The sequence below is a fragment of the Cetorhinus maximus genome, chromosome 17 (assembly GCF_964194155.1).
Source record: "Cetorhinus maximus chromosome 17, sCetMax3.hap1.1, whole genome shotgun sequence".
Classification (NCBI taxonomy): Eukaryota; Metazoa; Chordata; class Chondrichthyes; order Lamniformes; family Cetorhinidae; genus Cetorhinus; species Cetorhinus maximus.
In genome coordinates, this window is record NC_135895.1 from 75,694,627 (window position 1) to 75,717,689 (window position 23,063).

Genomic DNA, 23,063 nt, shown 5'->3' on the forward strand with positions numbered 1-23,063 from the left:
GCTAGAACTGACACGAGGGGCTGAATGGCCTCCTTCAGTGCTGTGTGATTCTCTGATTGTGTGGGAAAAGCTGATGATGTTAATGGAAGGTAGTGAGATTAAAATTACAACATTGATCAGGTAAATATTATTTACTCAGAGGGTAATCTGTTAGGAATAATCTGTAAAACAAGGGAACAGAGGGAAATCCATTGGAATTATTCACATTCCAATTGGGTGCCATGAGGAGAGAGATAAAGTAACAGAGGGAAAGCTTCACTGGGAGAGTTCAGGTACCAGAGGGTCAGGCCCTCCACACGTACTGACCCCCTCGCTCTCAAAATCACCATCATCACCATCTCCTCAAAAAACCCACACTCACCCAATCAGTCCTTGTAAACTCCCGCCCCATCACTAACCTCCCTTTCCTCTCCACAGTCTTTGGCCGGGATTTCCTGCTCCCAATCGTGGCGGGTGTCATGGTGGGCGCGAGGGCTGAATCAGACGAGAAGGCCCAAAACCGCGTTTACCACCATGTAAAACGAGGAAGTGATTGTTCGCTTCAGCCCTCAATGGCGGGACACGTTTCCCACCGCTGAGGATTGCGAATGTCATTAGCATAAATCAGCATCTCATTATGACTCCTGCTCTCCGGAATCATCCCTCCACGCTGGATTAGAGCCCACATCAGCGTGCGGTTAGAACCACATGTTTCACAACAGGATTGAAACCAGGTGGATCTGGAAAGCTGCACTTCATTCCTGACCCCGGGGTGAGCTCACGAGGGTCAGTGCCAGACTTCACAGGCTGCACCACATCAGCTTCAGGAGGCTCTCTTCTGGGTCTTTCTCGGAGTGGCAGGCGGTGACCAGTGGGGTATGGCAGGGATCAGTGCTTGGGCCCCAGCTATTCACTATATATATCAATGCTTTGGATGAGGGAACCCAAATGTAATATTCCCAAGTTTGCTGACAACACGAAACTTGGTGGGATTGTGAGCGATGAGGAGGGTGTTAAGAGGCTTCAAGGTGATTTAGACGAGTTGAGTGAGTGGACATATACATGGCAGGTGCAGTGTAATGTGGGTAAGTGTGAAGTTATCCACTTCAGCAGGAAAAACAGAATGGCAGAGTATTATTTAAATGGTGATAGATTGGGAAATGTTGATGTACAAAGGGACCTGGGTGTCCTTGTGCACCAATCACTGAAAGCAAGCATGCAGGTGCAGCAAGCAGTTAAAAAGGCAAATAGTGTGTTGGCCTTCCTTGCGAGAGGACTTGAGTACAGGAGCAAGGATGTCTTACTGCAGCTGTACAGGGCCTTGGTGAGACCACACCTGGAGTATCCTGTGCAGTTTTGGTCTCCTTACCTAAGAAAGGATATACTTGCCACAGAGGGAGTGCAGCGAAGGTTCACCAGACTGAATCCTGGGATGGCAGGATTGTTGTATGAGGAGAGATTGGGCCAACTAGGCCTGTATTCCCTGGAGCTTAGAAGAATGAGAGGGGATCTCATCGAAACATATAAAATTCTGACAGGGCTGGACAGACTGGATGCAGGGATGATGTTTCCTCTGGTTGGGGGGTCTAGAACAAGGGGTCACAATCTCAGGATACAGGGTAGACCATTTAGGACCGAGATGAGAAGAAACATCTTCACTCAGAGGCTGGTGAACCTGTGGATTTCTCCACCACAGAGGCTGTGGGGGCCAAGTCACTGAATATATTTAAGAAGGAAATAGATAGATTTCTGGACTCTAAAGGTATATGGGGTATGGGGAGAGCACGGGAGAATGGTGTTGAGATAAAGAGTCAGTTATGGTCATATTGAATGGTGGAGCAGGGTGGAAGGACTGAATGACCTGCTCCTGCTGCTATTTTCTATGTTTCTCTGTCTCAAAGCAGGTACGACAGCAGGGTTAAGGGGGGAGGGAGGGGGGCACTTTTACTGTGCTGCAGGGCAAGGGATCCATTGGGGAAGGGGCCAGACAGGACTGAGGGAAGGGAAGGGGCTGCAGGGTAAAGGGTCCATTGGGGACAACAACTGGGGAAGGTTGCACTGAGACACATGACTGAGGGGGTGGGGGTAGGGGTGGGCACTAAAGGGCCAGCCAACTGAATTGACGGTTCCAAACCATGTACAAACCATCTGTGATGTCCTTGGAGTAATGGCTCAAACTGACTTCATCAAACTGACATTCCAGATAGGCCGAAATTGTTCATAATGGGATTAACTGTAATTGGATCAGATCTGAGCGTCAGCAGCTAAAATAGAGAGAGGGATGCAGGTCAGATTGAGAGAGGGATGCAGGTCAGATAGAGAGAGGGATGTAGGTCAGATAGAGAGAGATGGAGGTCAGATGGAGAGAGGGATGGAGGTCAGGTGGAGAGAGGGTTGGAAATCAGATAGAGAGAGGGATGGAGGTCAGATAGAGAGAGGGATGCAGGTCAGATAGAGAGAGGGATGTAGGTCAGATAGAGAGAGATGGAGGTCAGATGGAGAGAGGGATGGAGGTCAGGTGGAGAGAGGGTTGGAGGTCAGATTGAGAGAGGGATGGAGGTCAGATTGAGAGAGGGATGGAGGTCAGATGGAGAGAGGGATGGAGGTCAGATAGAGAGAGATGGAGGTCAGATGGAGAGAGGGATGGAGGACTGGTGGAGAGAGGGTTGAAGGTCAGATGGAGAGAGGGATGGAGGACAGATAGAGAGGGATGGTGGTCAGGCGGAGAGAGTAATGGAGGTCAGGTGAAGAGAGGGATGCAGGTCAGATAGAGAGAGGGATGGAGGTCAGATAGAGAGAGAGATGAAGGTCAGATACAGCGAGGGATGAAGCTCATGGATGTGTGTATCTGAGAGAAAAGTGGGACACTCAGAGGGAGAGATGGAGATCAGGGAGGTGTGTATCTGAGAGGAAGTTCGGACACTCAGAGGGAGGGTTGGAGATCAGGGTGGTGTGTATCTGAGAGGAAGGTGGGACACTCAGAGGGAGGGATGGTGATCAGGGAGGTGTGTATCTGAGAGGAAGGTGGGACACTCAGAGGGAGGGATGGAGATCAGGGAGGTGTGTATCTGAGAGGAAGGTGGGACACTCAGAGGGAGGGATGGAGATCAGGGAGGGGTGTATCTGAGAGGAAGGTCAGAAACTCAGAGGGAGAGATGGAGATCAGGGAGGTGTGTATCTGAGAGGAAGGTGGGACACTCAGAGGGAGGGATGGAGATCAGGGAGGTGTGTATCTGAGAGGAAGGTGGGACACTCAGAGGGAGGGATGGAGATCAGGTGGAACGAGGTTACTGTCCATTCTCTCCCCCTTTGCTGCAGTTTGGTGCAGACTAACCTGTTGCTCTGTGAATCCCAGGTTAATGCAGTCCCCTTGCTCCCTGCATTTCAGCCTCTCTCAATCCACACCACCACTTCTTCCCTGTAGGGAATGGGATTGAGCCAGTAACCCAGAGGGGATGAGTTCAAATCCCTGGATGGGAAATAGTGAAATGGAATTGGATAAATCTGATCATTTGTGTCCTGGCTGCAGAAATTGTCCATAAATCCTGCTGGATTGTTATAAAACACAAGGGACTCAGTGAGTGAAGCTGCCAGTCTCACCCTGTCACTGTCGACCCTGTCAATCACATTAAGAATTTTATATGTTTCAATGGGATCACCTCTCATTCTTCTAAGCTCCAGGGAATAATATCCCAGTCTACTCAATCTCTCCTCATCAGACAATCCCCTCATCCCAGGAATCACTCTCGGGAATCTCTGCTGCACTCCTTCCAAGGCTCGTATATCCTTCCTTAGGGAAGGAGACCGAATCTGTACACAGTAATCCAGGTGTGGTCTCACCGAGGTCCGATAGAATTACAATAAGACTCCTTCACTCTGACAGGGACAGGAGCTGACACAGAGTCTCTCTCACTCATACTAACCCACTCCTCTCTCTCACTATCTCTCACAGAGTCTCCCTGTCTCTCTCTCTCTCCATCTCCCTGTCTCTCTCTCTCTGTCCCTCTCTCACTCTCTCTCTCTCTGTCCCTGTCTGTCTCTCTCACTCTCTGCCTCTCTCTCTCTCTCTCTCAATCTCTATCCTGCCTTCTCCCTCTGAAGATGTTCTCTGGGTGTCAGTGTTTAATATAAGATGGTGTTTGTCAGTATATTTTCAATGCTCTATGGTTTCTGAGCATGGTGGGAGGGGATCAGGGCTCTGTTCTTTGACGTGACGCAGTGATGTCTGTCCCAGTGTCTCAGACTGTGATGCTGTTGTTTTCTGTGACTGACGCTATGATATCGATTGTAATCTCACTCAGTGTGACACGAGGTTAACATGGCTTGATCAGTGGTGAGGGAGGAGCAGACTGAACAAGGAGCTGTAATCATCAGTCACTGCCGAAAACCTTCACACAGCCCGCACGCTCCGCAAGCTTCTTCACTAAATATTCTTTCAGCTCCTTAATGAGAGGCCTGGAGCTGAAAAGGGAAAAAGAGAAAGACATCTTTTCGAGAGGCTCATGGACACAATGTACACTGTACATTACCCACTAATGACACTCTGTCTACATTTAACTCATTGTTTAAGCTCCAGCCCACCTCCTGTTCCTATCCATATGTTTCAGTCAAGGGGCCTGATAAGTCTACAGCACAGGAGGAGGCCATTCAGCCCCTTGTGTCTGTGCTAGCTGTGCACTAGGATCATTCAGAACTAACCTCTCAGTTTAATGTCTGTTATGGGGAAGTGACCGGAACCTGTTATTAGAGACAGAATGAGTGACAAATATGAACTGATCAGAGAGAGTCAGCATGGATTCAAAAGGGTCAGAGATCTTTAACTAACCTGGTTACATTTTTTGCAGTGGTCACTGTTCCAAGAAATTTCACGGATCAGGTTCGCAGGCGGGTAGTTTGATGCAGAAACAAAGTACAAGAGACTAGCTTACTAATATATCATTTATTGAGATTAAAAGAGGAAGAGACCAGGTCCGAACTCACAACGGGTCTGGTGTGCTTAACTATGGTCGTGTTCCGCGGATTATCAGGACTGGGAGCCGTCAGTCCCGCGGCAACGTCACCTGTGACCCACGCTCGGCGATCAACTCGACCCGGAGCAGACTCATCAAACTGGGGACTTTCCAGGCTTATATATGTGCTACTCGCCGAGTTCACTGAGTTCGCGTCGGGCACTCGTCCAACACATTGTTTAGTACTGGGCGTTGTTCCCGTGCGGTTTTAATTACGCAAAAACCTTGAGTAGCCCATCTGGCGATTAGTCATCTGAACAGACAACAGATAGCGTGACTAGAGCCTGTCTCATGCGCTGATAACAGACCTCCTAACTTTGTTTCAAGGACTCTTGGTAGTTTGTTTATGATACTTGTTTTTCTTCCTTCACAATAACTGACAGTGCGGCTCCGACTCCCTTCAGTAGATAATGTCTGTGCATCTAGGTCGACTGGGTCGACTGGTGCCTGGATCCAATCTTGCATGTATTGGGACACCATGTTAACCCCTTATATTACATTCCACTGATTGGCCCAATACATGTAACGATTATACAAATACATAATAATAAGCAATACATTGTTATAACATGTACATGTTTTGTTCCAGTTGCCGCCGTACATGGCAAACATACATACAGGTCAATATATTACAACAGGTCAGAATCACTAAAATTCCAATTATACCGAACAACGGAGGAAATAGAGAACGTCGTGCCGTAGTTGACAGCCCATTGAGCAGATCCCACCAGTGATGGGCGGATTCCACCTCTACTACACGAGCAGCGTGTATTACCCTTTGGCCATGTATAAAGGTGGACACAGTCACCCGGGTAACATTGATTTGATGTTGTTGCAATATCTGCTTTAGCTCTTCCGAGCGATCGAGGGCCTGTTTAAAACGCTCTAGCGAAATACTCCAAGGGTGCAGCAATACCTGCCACTGCAAGATTGGTGTCCGGACTGAACCAATCCCCTTTTGTTTTGCCATTAGAGGTAATGACCGGCAATACATAATATCGGCACACAGTCACAAAATCAGTTACATTCAAGGTTACAAAATGTCCTTTACACAGCGTTGCATTACACCATGTTTTGTCCGGATAGGTGTTCATCCATAATCTCTCAGATACGTTCCACACCTCTCGCCAGGCCTGAGCATTAGGTGAAGTGACTATTCGTAAAAATCGTTCCTTTTGCAAATGGGCATGCAGCATTTGGATACCGCAAAATGTCCAGTTCAGCTGTGCAGTAAGATTTTGGAACAGCTGTTGAGTCGAATCCCACACGTCCAATTCCCATTTTAAGGAATGCAGCAAAATTCGTGCAGTTTCTTTCTGTGTCATCATGGCCGACGGCATCCATCGGCCAATAGTGTACAGGCCTTGTGCAGTTGCTTGCCCCGCATTGGATAATTTAGTACGGGTTACTTCAGAGTCTATAGCATTGGATATCCCCATTACTGTCCCTGCCCCTCCTAACAATGTATCGTACCATGCTCGTCGTCGTCGTTTAGGGTTACATTCGGGTATGACTGGCAGTCGGACTTGCCAATGTACATTGGTTCGTGCGGCAGTGCTGGCCATTGTCTGACAAGTCGATGCTATGGGGGCCAAGTGGGTGTGGCGTATGTCAGGGACAGTTGTCCGGGGAGGCGCAACGCCAGGCCACCCCTTGACCAACCAAGCCATTTGGCCTCTCCCAGTGATTGTTGTCCCATTAACAATCCACATTTCTCCATCTGTGGTAGTAGTAGTCCATTTAGTACCATTCTCCACATTACACCGTTTCACGGCTCTGTTCCAATAACACATAGTCACCTGGGCATATATCATTTAGCGTACAGTTGGGGGCCACTACCGTACACGTAGTGCCCCGGCCGGATTTATTACAATTTTTGGAGCATCTAAATAGTGTACAGTCACTGGTAATATTCATGATATCGCATGCCTGTCCGGGGGGGGCATGTGAAATTGTCCTGTTTTCGCTCTTGTTTATCTTGTTTCCATTGTATGATATGTTCGGGGGTGCCGCCCGTGCCAACCATTGGTTCCAATTGCGGGCTTTCGTCCGTCAACCGGGGGTGTGGCGTACATTGTACCAGGACCCCAGCAGTTAATATCACGTTCAGGAGTCGTAGCCACGCCATCGTCCGGACCTGTGGCAACGAGAAGACGCGGGCTCATGTCTCTTGAGGGTCTGGGCCTTCTTCTAAGTTCCCTTCCACCGATTGGCCGTATGGCCGGTTCTCATTTCGGACCACCTAGTCATGTCGCACTCTACTTCCCCCCCTCCCGGGGCCTTCGTCACTTGCACATACCCTTCCACTTCAATCCCTCCTTCTATTTTGTCATCATGGTAGGTCTACTTCGGGGCTCGGCCCAATTCCCTACTGGTCTTTTCGCTCATCTTCCCCTGACGGGGCCCGGCACCGGCGTTTAGCGCCTCTGCCTCTCTTATCATCCGAATTTTCCCATATATTCCCGTCCCAGTGGTCAATATCCCAGCCGGCCCCATTATTTAGCTGCGCCACAAACGCCCTTATTTGAGTGGGGTTCACGGATCGCGGGCGCTTTCGCTCACTCTTCCGCTTACTAGACGACAAATATGTGATCGCCCGCCCTGCTAATTCCGTTAGTGCAGTTATTTCTGCCTTTAGTTTTATAATTTCTTGTCTTAACACGGAGGCATCCCCGTTACTGAGCCCCTGCTCATGCTTAAGGGTTGCTATTTCAGCCTCCAACTTCTGACGCCTGTCAGACTGCTGCTTACAAGCCGCCGCACAAGCCCACATCCGCCTCTGGATCCCTGGCAAGGGGTTCCTTGAGGGGACCGGGATTTTCTCCAGGGTGGACAGCAGCGACCCTGGGGTGGTTCCTACGCCTTCGGCCTCCCAGTTTTCCGGTCGCCCCCCACCATTCCGCAAACAGGCCGCTACACTATGCCACGGCCCTTGCCATCCTGGGACCGCAACCGCCTCGGCCTGCCCTTCTGGTTTCTTATTCCTCTTCCCAAACATTGTTTCGCATCAAAATCCCTCCTCAATTGCGATTGATCCTGCCGACTACGCCAAAATGTTCCAAGAAATTTCACGGATCAGGTTCGCAGGCGGGTAGTTTGATGCAGAAACAAAGTACAAGAGACTAGCTTACTAATATATCATTTATTGAGATTAAAAGAGGAAGAGACCAGGTCCGAACTCACAACGGGTCTGGTGTGCTTAACTATGGTCGTGTTCCGCGGATTATCAGGACTGGGAGCCGTCAGTCCCGCGGCAACGTCACCTGTGACCCACGCTCGGCGATCAACTCGACCCGGAGCAGACTCATCAAACTGGGGACTTTCCAGGCTTATATATGTGCTACTCGCCGAGTTCACTGAGTTCGCGTCGGGCACTCGTCCAACACATTGTTTAGTACTGGGCGTTGTTCCCGTGCGGTTTTAATTACGCAAAAACCTTGAGTAGCCCATCTGGCGATTAGTCATCTGAACAGACAACAGATAGCGTGACTAGAGCCTGTCTCATGCGCTGATAACAGACCTCCTAACTTTGTTTCAAGGACTCTTGGTAGTTTGTTTATGATACTTGTTTTTCTTCCTTCACAATAACTGACAGTGCGGCTCCGACTCCCTTCAGTAGATAATGTCTGTGCATCTAGGTCGACTGGGTCGACTGGTGCCTGGATCCAATCTTGCATGTATTGGGACACCATGTTAACCCCTTATATTACAGTCACTAAGCAGGTAGATTAGGGAGAGTCTATGGATTGTTATTGATATTGATTTCCAGAAGACATTAGAGACGATTCCCAATGAGAGACTGTGAATAATAATGGAAGCATCTGGAATTTGAGGAAACCTTTTGCCATGGATGAGGAACTGGTTAGGAGGCAGGAGACAGAGAGTAGGGATAATGTGTATGTGCTCCAATGAGCAAGATGTGAATAGTGATGTCCCCAGGGATCTGTGCTGGAGACTGGGCTTTTCACACTATTGATCAGTTCTGGCACCGCACCTCAGGAAGGATATATTGACCATGGAAAGGGCACAGCTCAGATTCACCAGGATGATCCCGGGGTTAAAAGGGTTAAATTATCAGGACAGATTGTATAAACTCAGCTTGTATTGTCTTGAATTGAGAACAGTTAGTGGTGATCTAATTGAGATGTTTAAGATGAATAAAGACTGAATCTGATTAGTGTAGACAGAGAGAAACCATGTCCTCTGGTGGGGGAGTCGAGAACGAGGGGGCAGAATCTTCAGATTGGAGCTGGGCCGTTCAGGGGTGATGTCAGGAAGCAATTCTTCACTGGAAGGAGAGTGGAAATCTGGAACTCTCTCCCCCTGAGAAAAACTGCTGTTGGGGCTGGGGGGTCAATTGAAAATGTTAAAACTGAGCTTGTTAGGTTTTTCTTACACAAGGGGATTGAGGGTTATGGAGCAAGCTGGAGAAATGGAGTTAAGATACAGATCAGCCATGATCTAATTGAATGGTGGGACAGGCTCGATGGGCTGAATGGCCTCCTCCTGTTCCTATATCCTAATCCCACTCCCCTGCTCTCCGCATTGTCCTGTATTCTCCACAGATTTACCTGTTTATTAACTGCAGTTTGAACTAAAACCCAAAGCTTTCATTCCCCACAGGCTGCTGAATGTTTAGTGAATTCTCTGTTTGGATTTCCCATTTCTACTCTCTGTAGTTTGTCCATTCCTAACGCTGCTGATCTTTTTAATTCAAGGCTTTATCAATCTGCATTTCCACTTTCAAGGAATGATGGAATTGAAGCTGAGCTCTCTCTGCTTCTACACATCCTTCACCATCTTTTCACTACTTTTCCCCCTCAAACCCATCATCTCAAACTCCTCTGCATTGAATTGTGTCAGTCACCTATCTGTCCCTTCCCTCATCTGTCTCTACTCTCCCCAAGTCTTTGACTCTTCTCCTCCCTGTTTGTTAAACCTCTCCTTCTGTGTAGTCAGCACATTCCAGTTATCGGGGCAAGTGGCTGATCTTTGTGATGTGGAGGATTTGGGGGGTCAGGTCGGGGTGAAAGATGAGGCCAAGGTTGTAAAGAGTCTGGTTCAGCAGCAGACAGTGCTCAGGGAGAGGGATGGAGTTTGTATCGGGAGCTGAAGACGATGGCTTTGATCTTCCCAATGTGTTTCCCAGTGAGCCTGCTTCCTCAGTCCTGAATGCTCTTAGCTGCTGTTCTTTTCACTGATTGGACAGTTATTATTATAGATTCAGACCACAGCAGAAACCCCCAGTGTAAAAAATAACTGCAAAGATTGTCCGATCGCAAGATTGAAACGTAACCAAGAGAGGAAGTGAAAGAAGGAGCTCAGAGCAGCTGCATGTTTGTTACTGACACGGGAGAAAACTGTGAACCGTGTCCACTACCTAGAATCTTGCAGCACAGAAGGAGGCCATTCAGCCCATCCTGCCTGTGAGTTACCCAGTGAGTCCCACTCCTCCTCTCTATCCCCATAACCCAGCAATTCTTTCCTTTTCAGAGAGATCTCCAATTCCCTCTTGCAGACCTGGGTCCACAGCACGAGACTATCCCTAACCTGGGTTCGAAATTGGCATCTCATTCATTCATTGGAAGACAAAATGCCCGGGGTGGGAAATGGAGCTCAGATCTCCCAACATTCCCTCTCCCCTCCTGACATGCAGTGGTCATCACCAATGTGTCCAATTCTGTCCCCAGCCAAAATGCACACAAAATTTTCATTTATATAACGCCTTGACATACAAATATCCCCAAGATGTATCACAGAGGAACAGTGAGGTGAACGGGGGAGGGGGCAGGAGCGAGTTTAGGAAAGTGATCAAAGGCTTAGGTGAAAGGATGGAGTTTGATGCAGGAGAGAGAGGCCTGGAGAGGGGGTGGGTATGAAGAGTGGGAGTTCAGGGACCTGGGCCTAGGCGTCGGAAGGCTCTGCTGTCAATGGTGGGATGAAGGAAGCAGCGATGGGCAGGAGAGCAGGGTCAGAAGGTGGAAGGGTGAGGGAGGGAATGTGAGTCTGCAGCAGAACGCAGAGGTAGGAGAGAGCCAGGACATGGAGGAAATTGGAGGGCAGTGAGGTCAGGGATAACAGATCAGTGGGTTCAGGGGTAACAGGTCAGTTAGGTCTGTAGGTAAAAAGTCAGTGAGGTCAGGGGGTAACAGGTCATTGAGGTCTTGGGTAGTCGGTCTGTAAGGTAAGGGGTAGTGTAGGAACGACACTTGGTGTGGGACAGGGTATGGAACTCTGCATTTCGGACAAGTTGGGGTTTATGGAGCGTGGATGAAGGAAGCTGGGAGAGGGCATCGGAATAATGGAGTCAGGTGGCAAGACAAACAGGGATAAGGGTTTCTGTGGTCAAGGGGCTGATGTGTAGAGATGGACAATGTTGTGGAGATGGAAATTAGAGGCTTACGGGATGGAGAGATGTGGAGTTTGAAGTTCAGCTACTGGAGGTCCAATGGGAAGGAGGCCCATGTTTACTGGTCCCTATTGGAGGGTACAGTGAGAGGGGGGCCCATGTTTACTGGTCCCCATTGGAGGGTCCAGTGGGAGGGGGGCCCATGTTTACTGGTCCCTATTGGAGGGTCCAGTGGGAGGGAGGCCCATGTTTACTGGTCCCTATAGGAGGGTCCAGTGAGAAGAGGCCCATGTTTACTGGTCCCTATTGGAGGGTCAAATGGGAGGGGGGCCCATGTTTACTGGTCCCTATTGGAGGGTCCAATGTGAGGGGGGCCCATGTTTACTGGTCCCTATTGGAGGGTCCAGTGGGAGGGGGGCCCATGTTTACTGGTGCCTATTGGAGGGTCCAATGGGAGGGGGGCCCATGTTTACTGGTCCCAATTGGAGGGTCCAGTGGGAGGGAGGCCCATGTTTACTGGTCCCTATTGGAGGGCCCAGTGGGAGGGTGGCCCATTTTACTGGTCCCTATTGGAGGTCCCAGTGGGAGGGAGGCCCATGTTTACTGGTCCCTATTGGAGGGTCCAGTGGGAGGGGGGCCCATATTTACTGGTCCCTATTGGAGGGTCCAGTGGGAGGAAGGCCCATGTTTACTGGTGCCTATTGGAGGGTCCAATGTGATGGGGGCCCATGTTTACTGGTCCCTATTGAAGGGTCCAGTGGGAGGGGGGCCCATGTTTACTGGTGCCTATTGGAGGGTCCAATGGGTGGGGGGCCCATGTTTACTGGTCCCTATTGGATGGTCCAGTGGGAGGGAGGCCCATGTTTACTGGTCCCTATTGGATGGTCCAGTGGGAGGGAGGCCCATGTTTACTGGTCCCTATTGGAGGGTCCAGTGGGAGGGAGGCCCATGTTTACTGGTCCCTATTGGGGGTCCCAGTGGGAGGGGGGCCCATGTTTACTTGTCCCTATTGGAGGGTCCAGTGGGAAGCAGGCCCATGTTTACTGTTCCCTATTGGAGGGTCCAGGGGGCGGGAGGCCCATATTTACTGGTCTCTATTGGAGGGTCCAGTGGGAAGGAGGCCCATGTTTACTGGTCCCTATTGGAGGGTCCAGTGGGAGGGAGGCCCATGTTTACTGGTCCCTATTGGAGGGCCCAGTGGGATACAGGCCCATGTTTACTGGTCCCCATTGGAGGGTCCAGTGGGACAGGGACACCATGGTCGATGTGGAGGACAGTTTCTTTCTGTTGTAAATGTGTGATCGTCCACCCCTCATCCCAGTAAAACACCCTGACCCGGAGCCTGACCATGGAAAGGGAGGGAGAGGGGAAGGGATTGGAACAGGTTCTGAATGGACAGGATGGCTCAGTGGGTCAGACTCTGCCCTGTCCCTCCAGCTCACACTGATGGGGTGAGGGTCTCCTCTCTCTGCTGGGACTTCATGAAATGAGGTTTGTGTCCAAACCAGTCCCCAGTGAGAATTGGCCAACAGCACAGAACTGCCCTTAATTTGACATAATCTGTCAGTCTGACTGAGAGAGACCAAAGCATGGTCAAAGTAGGAAATGGGGCCTTACTCCAGGAGAAGACATGCTTCTGGGGTCAAGGGTTCACATCCATCGGTGGGGCAGAGCAGAGGGAGTTTTCCCCTTCATTTCACTGTGTTCCCCCTGGGAGACTGTGGGAAAGAAAGAGCGAGGTGGAGACTGTGAGACCGAGTGAGAGAGGGAGGGAAGCATTTAACTGCTGCACCAGGACTCAAAGTGTTCCAAACTCCAGTAATAACGCCTGTTATAGAGATCAGTTAGAGAATTCCAGAACGATGGAGGGTGGGAGAGAGATGAGGAGGCAGAGAGAGAGAGAGTGAGAAAGAGAGAGAGGAGAGAGAGCCATGGAGGGAGAGCAAAAAGTGAGTGAGAGAGAGCTTGGGGTGTGGGGAGGGGGAGAGACAAAGAAAGAGTTAGAGAGAGACCGAGAGAGAGAGAGAGCGAGAGAGAGAGAGGCAGGAGCGAGAGAGAGGGACAGAGACAGACAGAAGGAGGGATTGAGAGAGAGGCAGAAGGAGGGAGTTGAAGAGGAAGTGAAAGGTGCTGACGTGGTTTTCTATGGGTGATACCATTTACATACTGAGGAACAGCCAGTGAGACTCTGACAGGCTGCAGCTTTATAAAGCTGAGCCCAGTGAAGGGAGAGTTTATCAGTGACCAGGCACAGGGACAGGAGCAGACACCATGATTTCAGCCATCCAGCTCATCTGGCCTCTGGCATTCTGCATCGCAGGTACAAATCTCTCTCCTTCCACCGTGAATATTTTCCTGCTCTCCATTTCCATCCAATTCGACTGACTTGTGATTGAAGGGAAAATGCTGAAAGCAGAGGAACGGTCACTGTCTCTAACAATATCTCATTTTACAGGCTCTTTGTGTGACACTTCTTACTTCACTCTGTTTCTCTATTACCCCTCAGGTATCAGTGGGGACATCACCATGACCCAGTCTCCCCCGATGCTGTCAGTGAGCCTGGGCCAGACGGCCACCATCACCTGTACGGCCAGTCAGTCTGCTAGCTATGTTGCTTGGTACCAGCAGCGAGAAGGACAGAAACCCACTCTCCTGATCTATGATACAACAACTCGATTCACAGGAACATCGGAGCGATTCACCGGCAGTGGATCTGGCACTCAATTCACCCTGACAATCAGCAATGTACAGAATGAGGATGTCGCTGATTATTACTGTCAGAGCTATAGCAGCTCAGCATACACAGTGATACAGAGCCTTACAAAAACCTCAATACACGCAGCACCACCTCCTGTACTGACACATCCCACAGTTATATAGAATATATAATAATGGACACACAGTCCCACCTCCTGTACTGACACATCCCACAGTTATATAGAATATATAATAATGGACACACTGTCCCACCTCCTGTACTGACACATCCCACAGTTGTATAGAATATATAATAATGGACACACAGTCCCACCTCCTGTACTGACACAGTTATATAGAATATATAATAAACACATGAAAGGAAACTGAACAAATTATTTTCACTGTCCACTACACACTCCAGTCCCTGTGGTGTCCACCACCCACTGAAGGCCTCAAGTTTACCTTTTTTCCATGTCCACATTTGAAGACCGACTGGAAGATTTATCATAAAATGTTCAAGTTCTCATATTTCTCGAGCACAACTGCACAGAATTCAGAGAGAGAGGGAGAGAGAGAAAAACAGAGAGAGAGACAATCAGAGAAAGAGAGATAGAGAGAAAGAGTTAAAGGTGAGTGTGAGTGAGAGACAGAGAGAGGGTGAGAGTGAGTTAAAGGTGAGTGTGAGTGAGAGACAGAGAGAGGGTGAGAGTGAGTTAAAGGTGAGTGTGAGTGAGAGACAGAGAGAGGGTAAGAGTGAGTTAAAGGTGAGTGTGAGTGAGAGACAGAGAGAGGGTGAGAGTGAGTTAAAGGTGAGTGTGAGTGAGAGACAGAGAGAGGGTGAGAGTGAGTTAAAGGTGAGTGTGAGTGAGAGACAGGGAGAGGGTGAGAGTGAGTTAAAGGTGAGTGTGAGTGAGAGACAGAGAGAGGGTGAGAGTGACTGAGTGAAGCAGAGAGCAGAGGTTTTTGTACAGCCCCTGCACTGGAAGCTCTCAGTGTGGGGTCCGTTCGGTAAAGGAACCAAGCTCAGACTGAGTAAGTAAACCCCAATCCTCCCTTATTAACCCTTTCAATACTGAAACTTTCTCAAACACTAATGCTGAATAGTTGAAGGTGTTAGTGAGGAGCTGCACTGAATGAAATGGTTCAGTGAACAACACTGTGTATAACAGGGTGCCCAGCTGTATTTCTTTCATTACATTCCCCCCTTTAAGCAGCAAGATATAAATAACCAACTTTTACCCACCGTCTCGCGGAGATCTGGACGTTTGCAGACTGTGCTGACATTGCTGCACCATGGAGTGAAATCACTCACTAGACTCCTGTCAGTCTCAGTGTGACAGACACGGGCAGAGTTTGATATGAGCTCTGGCTCCCTCTCACAGTCTCTGATATAACTGATCACAGCACCAGCACAGTGAGACACCGAGGTCCCACCTCCCCCAGCTTGAACCCTGCTCTCTCCACTCCCTGGTTATCTCTTGGCAAAGTTCTGATGACAAACAGGTAGAGCAGGGCCCACAATCCAGTGGCTTCAGTGTTCCAGGGTTTCGGGGAGACTCTCCGTTTCCCCCGAATGTTTAAATGTCACCCTCTAGACTCCAGGCCTCCCAGAATCTGCTCTCCATCTCTCTCCTGAAGACACTGTCTCTGACTGGGGAACAGCTCCACCCTCCCCAAGTGGGCTCATTCCTCCAAGTTTGAGCCGGGAGGGTGAACATGGTGGGCTATTGGACCGTGAGGTGTTGGCCTTGCCTCAGTGGTTAGCACCAGCCCCTCAGAGTCACAATGTTGTGGGTTCAAATCCCACTCCAGAGACTTGAGCACATAATCCAGGCTGAGACTCCAGTGCAGTATTGAGGGAGGGCAGCACTGTTAGAGGAGCCGTCTTTCAGATGAGACAAACTGAGGTCTGCCCTCTCAGGAGGATGTCAAATATCCCACGGTGCTTTGAGAAGAAGACCAGGGGTGATCCCCCCGGTTTCCTGGACAATGTTTATCCCTCAATCTACATCACTACTCATCTGATTATCTGGCCATTGTCGATCCGCTATCTGGGATCTTACTGTGCACAGTTGGCTCTGGAACACTCTGGGACATCCAGAGGTGGTGACAGGTGCCATTGAAATGCAAGCCTTTTTTTGAATTTGGAGATTTCTTATGTTGACCCTGTGAGGTGCCATTGACCTCACACTGACCCTGTCTGACCCCCAGACTCTGAAACAAATTAAGCCTCACCCTTGACGTGGCCCCAGTGTTGGCCGGCAAGGTTTTAAATGAAATCTAGAACCTTCTACACCCAAAGCTGTTTTCTCAATACATTAAGAGTAAGAGGATAACTAAGGGACGAGTAGTGCCAATAAAAGACCAAAAAGGTAACCTATGTGAGGAGGTGGAGAATGTGGGTATGGTTCTGAATGAATACTTTGCGTCTGTCTTCACAAAAGAAAGGGAACAATGTAGACATTGTCACTATGGAGGAGGAGTGTGACATATTGGATGTGATAAACATAGGGAGAGAGGAAGTATGAGACGGATTAGCATCCTTGAGAGTGGATTAACCGGGTGAAATGTGCCCCAGACTGTTATCAGAAACCAGGGAAGAAATTGTGGAGGGTTTGACCCTCATTTTCCAATCCTCACTGGATACAGGTGAGGGTCCGGAGGACTGGAGGTCTGATAATGTTGTACCTTTGTTTAAAAAGGGAGCGAGGGATAGACTGAACAATTACAGGCCAGTCATTGTGTCCTCGTTGGTGGTCAAATAATTGGAATCAATTCTGATGGACAGGATAAACTGTCGCTTAAAAAGGCACAGATTAGTCTAGGACAGTCAGCATGGGTTTGATAAGGGAAGGTCATGTCTGACTAAATTGTTCATCTTTTTTGAGGAAGTAACAAGGAGGATTGATGAGGGTAGTGTACTTGATGTTATCTACATGGATTTTAGCAAGGTTTTTGAGCAGGTTCCACATGGCAGACTGGTTAGTAAAATAAAAGCCAATGGGGTCCATGGGAATGGGGCCCATTAGATACAAAGTTAGCTCAGTGGCCAGGCACAAAGGGAAATTATTGATGGTGTTTTAGTGACTGGAAGGCTGTTTCCAGTGTGGGTCTGCAGGCCTCAGGCCTAGGTACCCTGCTTTTTGTGTATATATTAATGATTTGGACATAAATGTAGGAGATTGATCAAGGAGTTTACAGGTGACACAAAAATTGGCTACATGGTAGACAACAAGGAGGATTGTTGTAGGCTGCAGGAAGATGTCAATGGACTGGTCAGGTGGACAGAAAAGTGGCAAATGGAATTCTCCCCAGAGAAGTGTGAGGTGATGCATTTGGGGAGGTCAAACAAGGCAAAGGAATACACAATAAATGGGAAGATACTGGGAGGTGCAGAGGAAGCGAGGGACCTTGGGGTGAATGTCCAGACTCCTGAAGGTAGCAGAACAGGTCGATAAGGTGGTTAAGAAGGAACATGGAATCCTTTCAATCATTAGCCGAGGTAGCGAGCAAGGAGGTTATGCTGGAACTGTATAAATTATTAGTTAGGCCACAACTTGAGTACAGTGCGCAGTTCTGGTCACCTCATTACAGGAAGGATGTGATTGCATTAGAGAGGGTAGAGAGGAGATTTAACAAGGATGTAGCCAGGACAGGAAAATTGCAGCTATGAGGAGAGATTGGATTGGCTGGGGTTGTTCTCCTTGGAACAGAGGAGGCTGAGGGGAGATTTGATTGAGATGTACAAAATTATGAGGGGCTCGGATAGATTGGATGGGATGGGTCTATTTACTTTAGCAGAGAGGTCAGTGACTAGGGGGCATAGATTTAAAGTGATTGGGAGAAAGATTAGATGGGAGATGAGGCTCTGGAACTCACTGCCTGAAAGGGTCACAGAGGCAGGAACCCTCAACCCATTTAAAAGGTGTCTGGATATGAACCTCAAGAGCCTGAACCTGGAGGACTACGGACCAAATGCTGGAAAGTGGGATTCGACCGGACGGCTCGTGTTTCAGTGGGCACAGACATGATGGGCCGAGTGGCCTCTTTCTGTGCCAGAAACTTTCTATCATTTTATTCTATGACACCCAATCTGAATCCTTTCTGAAGTGGGTTGATCCAAGTGTCCTCCAACATTCTGGGATAAAGTTCTCTCGATGTGTGTGTGATCTGAGGATTGTTAATGCTGAACCTGTTTCCCCCGCACAGACTGATCAATAGTGAGAGATTCCTGACAGCTTAACAGGGTCTTAGAGGGACAATGAGTGTTTAAGCACTCTTAATATTAACCATTTCCGTGCTGAATTTGTGGAAACCCTCTTTACAAATGTCTAAGTAACAGTCCAATATGATTTAACCAGCTTAACATCAAACCTTTACCTCCTGCCACTCAACTAATTTGAAACACAACTTGCCCCTTTCCCTGGGATCCCATGAGTTTTTAATTTTCTGAGCAGTCTGTCATGTGTAACCTTGTCAGAAGTCTTGCTAAAATCCGCATAGACCACGTCAAACTCACTCCCCTCATCAACCCTCCTTGTTACCCCCTCAAAAAATTGAAGCAAATTAGTCAGACACGGCTTTCCCTTAACAAGTCCATGTTGACTGTCCTTGGTCGTATCTTTCTCAAAGATGATTAAAATGTCCCTCAGAATATTTTCCAACAATTAATATTTCCTCTCTCACTATGGCCGGAATTTTCCGGCCCCATTGGTGTCAGGCGTCATGGTGAGCAGTGGGAATAATATGGTGAGACAGCCAAAAATCTGAAACTGTTGGCTCTCCTGCGGCCAGAGCAGGGGTAGAGGACATCAGGATGGGCCTCCACAGGGTCCAGAAGGCATCCCAGGAATGCGTCACTGAATCGGGGGCTGCACTCTGCTTGGCTTTTGGGGCCATGTCTTCACCGGAGCAGCCCCGGGCTGCAAGCATTGAGAAGTGTGCGCACGGCTGTAGTTTAAATATGGTGTCCAGCTTCTTCAGTGTTGTTGGAGCTGCACTCATCCAGACAAGTGGAGAGTACTCCAACACTTTCCTGACTTGTGCTTTGTAGATGGTGGACAGGCTTTGGAGAGTCAGGAGGTGAGTTACTCGTCACACGATTCCTAGCCTCTGACTTGCTCTTGTAGCCACAGTATTTATATGGCTAGTCCACTTCAGTTTCTGCTCAATGCTAACCCCCAGGATGTTGATAGTGGGGGATTCAGTGATGGTAATGCCATTGAACATAAGGGTCGATGGTTGGATTCTCTCTTGTTGGAGATGGTCATTGCCTGGCACTTGTGTGGCATGTATGTTACTTGCCACTTGTCAGCCCAATCCTGGCTATTTTGCAGGTCTTGCTGCATTTGGACTGGGACTGCTTCAGTATCTGAGGAGTTATGAATGATGCTGAACATTGTGCAATCATCAGCGAACACACCGACTTCTGACCTTATGATGGAAGGAAGGTCATTGATGAAGTAGCTGAAGATGGTTGGGCCGAGGATGCTATCCTGAGGAACTCCTGCAGTGATGTCCAGGAGCTGAGATGACTGACCTCCAACAACCACAACCATCTTCCTTTGTGCTAGCTGTGACTCCAACCCACAGAGAGTTTTCCCCCTGATTCCCTTTGACTCCAGTTTTGCTCGGGCTCCTTGACGCCACACTCAGTCAAATACGGCCTTGATATCAATGACAGTCGGTCTCTCCTCACCTCGGGAGTTCAGCTCCACTGTCCATGTCTGAACTAAGGCTGTAGTGAGGTCAGGAGCTGAGTGGCCCTGGCAGAACCCAAACTGGGCCTCAGTGAGCAGGTTATTGCTAAGCAAGTGCCATTTGATAGCACAGTTGATGACCCCTTCCATCACTTTACTGATGATGGAGAGTAGACTGATGGGGCGGTAATTGGCCAGGTTGGATTTGTCCTGCTTTTTGTGTACAGGACATATCTGGGCAATTTTCCAGGTGTTGCTGTGTGCCACACAGAAATGTGGTTGGCTCTTAAGTGCCCTCTGAAGTGGCCCAGCCCCCACTCAGTTGTTAGAAACTGCGACAAAGTCACAAAAAAGGAATGAAACCGGACGGACCACCCGGCATGTACCTAGGCACCGGAAACAACAACGGCAATCTCAGCCCCATTGACCCTGCAAAGTCCCCCTTGCTAACATCTGGGGGCTAGTGCCAAAATTGGAAGAGCTGTCTCACAGACTAGTCAAGCAACAGCCTGACATTGTCATCCTCACAGAATCATACCTTACAGATAATGTCCCAGACTCCACCATCACCATCCCCGGGTATGTCCTGTCCCACCGGCAGGACAGACCCAGCAGAGGTGGCAACACTGTGGCATGCAGTCAGTGGGGAGTTGCTCTGGGAGTCCTCAAAATCAACTCCGGACCCCATGAAGTCTCATGGCATCAGGTCAAACATGGGGAAGGAAACCTCCTCCTGATTACCACGTACCACCCTCCCTCAGTTGATGAATCAGTGCTCCTCCATGTTGAACACCACTTGGAGGAAAGACTGAGAGTGGCAAGGGCACAGGGGATGTAAAACAATCTTTCTCCCACCCACCATTGCCCTTTGTTGAAATCTGGGAGAATTCCGCACTATTTATATCCCATCCAACATTTCACAATTCTCCTCCTTGAAAACCTCCCACTGCTCTGGCACTGATTTACCTTCAAGTTGCTGTTTCCTGTCCATTTCGGCAAATCGCAGCTTAGTTAAATTGACCTTTCCCTAATTTACAACTTTTACACTTGGTCTAGCTTTATCCTTTTCCATAGCTGCTCTAAATCTAACTGAATTATGATCACTATTACCCAGATACTCTCCCACTGTTACACCTTCCACCTGCTCAGATTCATTCCCTGAAATTGTCTAAAACTGCCCCTTCTCATGTTGGGTTTGTTACATTCAGGCTAAAAGAATTCACCTGGATGGATTATAAGAATTTTACATCATCTATACATTTACACAGATCTGATCCCAGTTAATATTCGGGAAGTTGAAATTCATTATAATGACAGTGATTAAACTTCCTTCTCTTCTCTTTCAGGCAGAGAGAAGTCACCACCCACACTGACCCTGCTGCCCCCCTCCCCGGAGGAGGTCAAGAACAAGGGCACTGCCACCCTGGTGTGCCTTGCCAATCACTTCTATCCCGATGCGGTGAAGGTGGAGTGGAAGAAGGACGGTGCAGCCATTTCGGACGGGGTTCAGACCAGCAACTACCTGCGAGCTTCGGACAGCACCTACAGCGTCAGCAGCCTGCTGACCCTCTCTGGCTCCGGCTGGGAGTCCAACGCCCGCTTCTCCTGTGTTGTCACCCACGAGAGCCTCTCCTCTCCCCTCAGCAAGAGCATCAGGAGATCAGAATGTGCATAGAGTGTTAGAGGCAGTCCACAGAGGAGACACAACTTTAAATAGAACAGGGGTGAGCTGGGAGGGTAAAGGTCATTGTCAGCACCGAATTACAACTCTCTTCCTTCTCGGGACTGGCTCTGAGACACTTCTGAGGGTCAGGGGTTAAGGCACGTTATTGGGACAGTGTAAAGGGAGCTTTACTCCATATCTAACCCATGCTGTACCTGCCCTGGGAGTGTTTGATGGGGACTGTGTAGAGGGAGCTTTACTCCGTATCTAACCCCGTGCTGTACCTGTCCTGGGAGTGTTTGATGGGGACTGTGTAGAGGAAGCTTCACTCTGTATCTAACCCCGTGCTGTACCTGTCCTGGGAGTGTTTGATGGGGACAGTGTAGAGAGAGCTTTACTCTGTATCTAACCCCGTGCTGTACCTGCCCTGGGAGTGTTTGATGGGGACTGTGTAGAGGAAGCTTCACTCTGTATCTAACCCCATGCTGTACCTGCCCTGGGAGTGTTTGATGGGGACAGTGTAGAGGGAGCTTTACTCTGTATCTAACCCCGTGCTGTACCTGCCCTGGGAGTGTTTGCTGGGACAGTTTAATCTCGTGATGCTAAGTAAAACCTCTCTAAGATGCTGAAGACTGTCAGCTGTACAAAAATAATGTGACCCTCCGAAGTGTCTGCTTCAGTAAACCAGACCCCTTCCTGCTCACCCTGCAGTTACAATTTAAGGTTTAGTCACTGTTTAAAGGGACAGGATTCTCATGTTCTTGAGAAAATCTCCACAAGTGTTTTAATAAACCTCCATTCTCCCTGTGAATTTCTCCAGCTTCCTCTGGCTGGGCTGTTTATTCAAGTCTTTTTTCTGTAAATGTCAATGTGTAAAAGGTAATAAACATTAAGAATATTCAGTCTCTGTCTGGTGAGTGCTTTGGAAATGTCCCACCTCCCCATCAGCTGATTGGCTGCATTTCAGCAAGTGATTGTCCTGATTGGCTGGTTCGCCTGTCAATCAATGACACATTAACAGACGATTTGCTTCAAAGACAATTATCAATCATTTTAAAATGATCAGTTTTATCCTGAATCTCTTGAATTCACAAGATTAAAAACAGAAAAGAAACTGGAAGTTGCTGGGATTAAATCATCACAACCACAATTCCCCAAACCATATTCACGACCTCCCCCGTGACCTTCCCATCTCACATGGTCTCGCTACTCCCATAGGTTCAATCACAGATAAGACCATCTCTGATCACTTCCTTGTATCACTCCCCACCCACATCCCCCTTCCACAGCCCAACCCTACCCCCTTCTGTATCCATCCCTGGAAAAACCTATTCCCCAATTCACTTACAACTGCACTTTCAAATTCCCAACGATCTCGTCTCTGGCCCTCCGATCACCACAACATTTCTGCAGCGACTGATTTACTCAACCTTACCCTCACCTCCACCTTTCATATCCTAGTCCCCAATAAAACCATTCCTCTCCCTCACCCTGGCTCTTCCCCCTGCTACAACCCTCATCTCCACTCACTTAATCCAAGGGAGGCAGACTTGAAACTGGTTTATCCATCACCGCCAGATCTGGCTGGAGCGCTCCAAACACTCCCGGCTCCTCCTCTCATCTGCTAAAACTGTCCCTGCCCCATTACCTCTGGTGTCCCCCAG

General features: G+C 48.9%; 2 gene segments (V, D, J or C); both read left to right on the top strand.

Moving 5' to 3' along the window:
* Positions 1 to 22,301, top strand: part of LOC144692521 (Ig kappa chain V region Mem5-like) — a 179,919-nt gene extending 157,618 nt beyond the window's left edge. Inside the window, exon 5 of the V gene segment in view lies at positions 21,696 to 22,301.
* Positions 13,534 to 22,301, top strand: LOC144692516 (Ig kappa chain V region Mem5-like). The segment is given in 4 exon segments: positions 13,534 to 13,657; positions 13,844 to 14,133; positions 15,024 to 15,069; positions 21,083 to 22,301. Coding segments are annotated over 4 exon segments (714 nt in total).
* Positions 22,302 to 23,063: the final 762 nt, after the last annotated feature.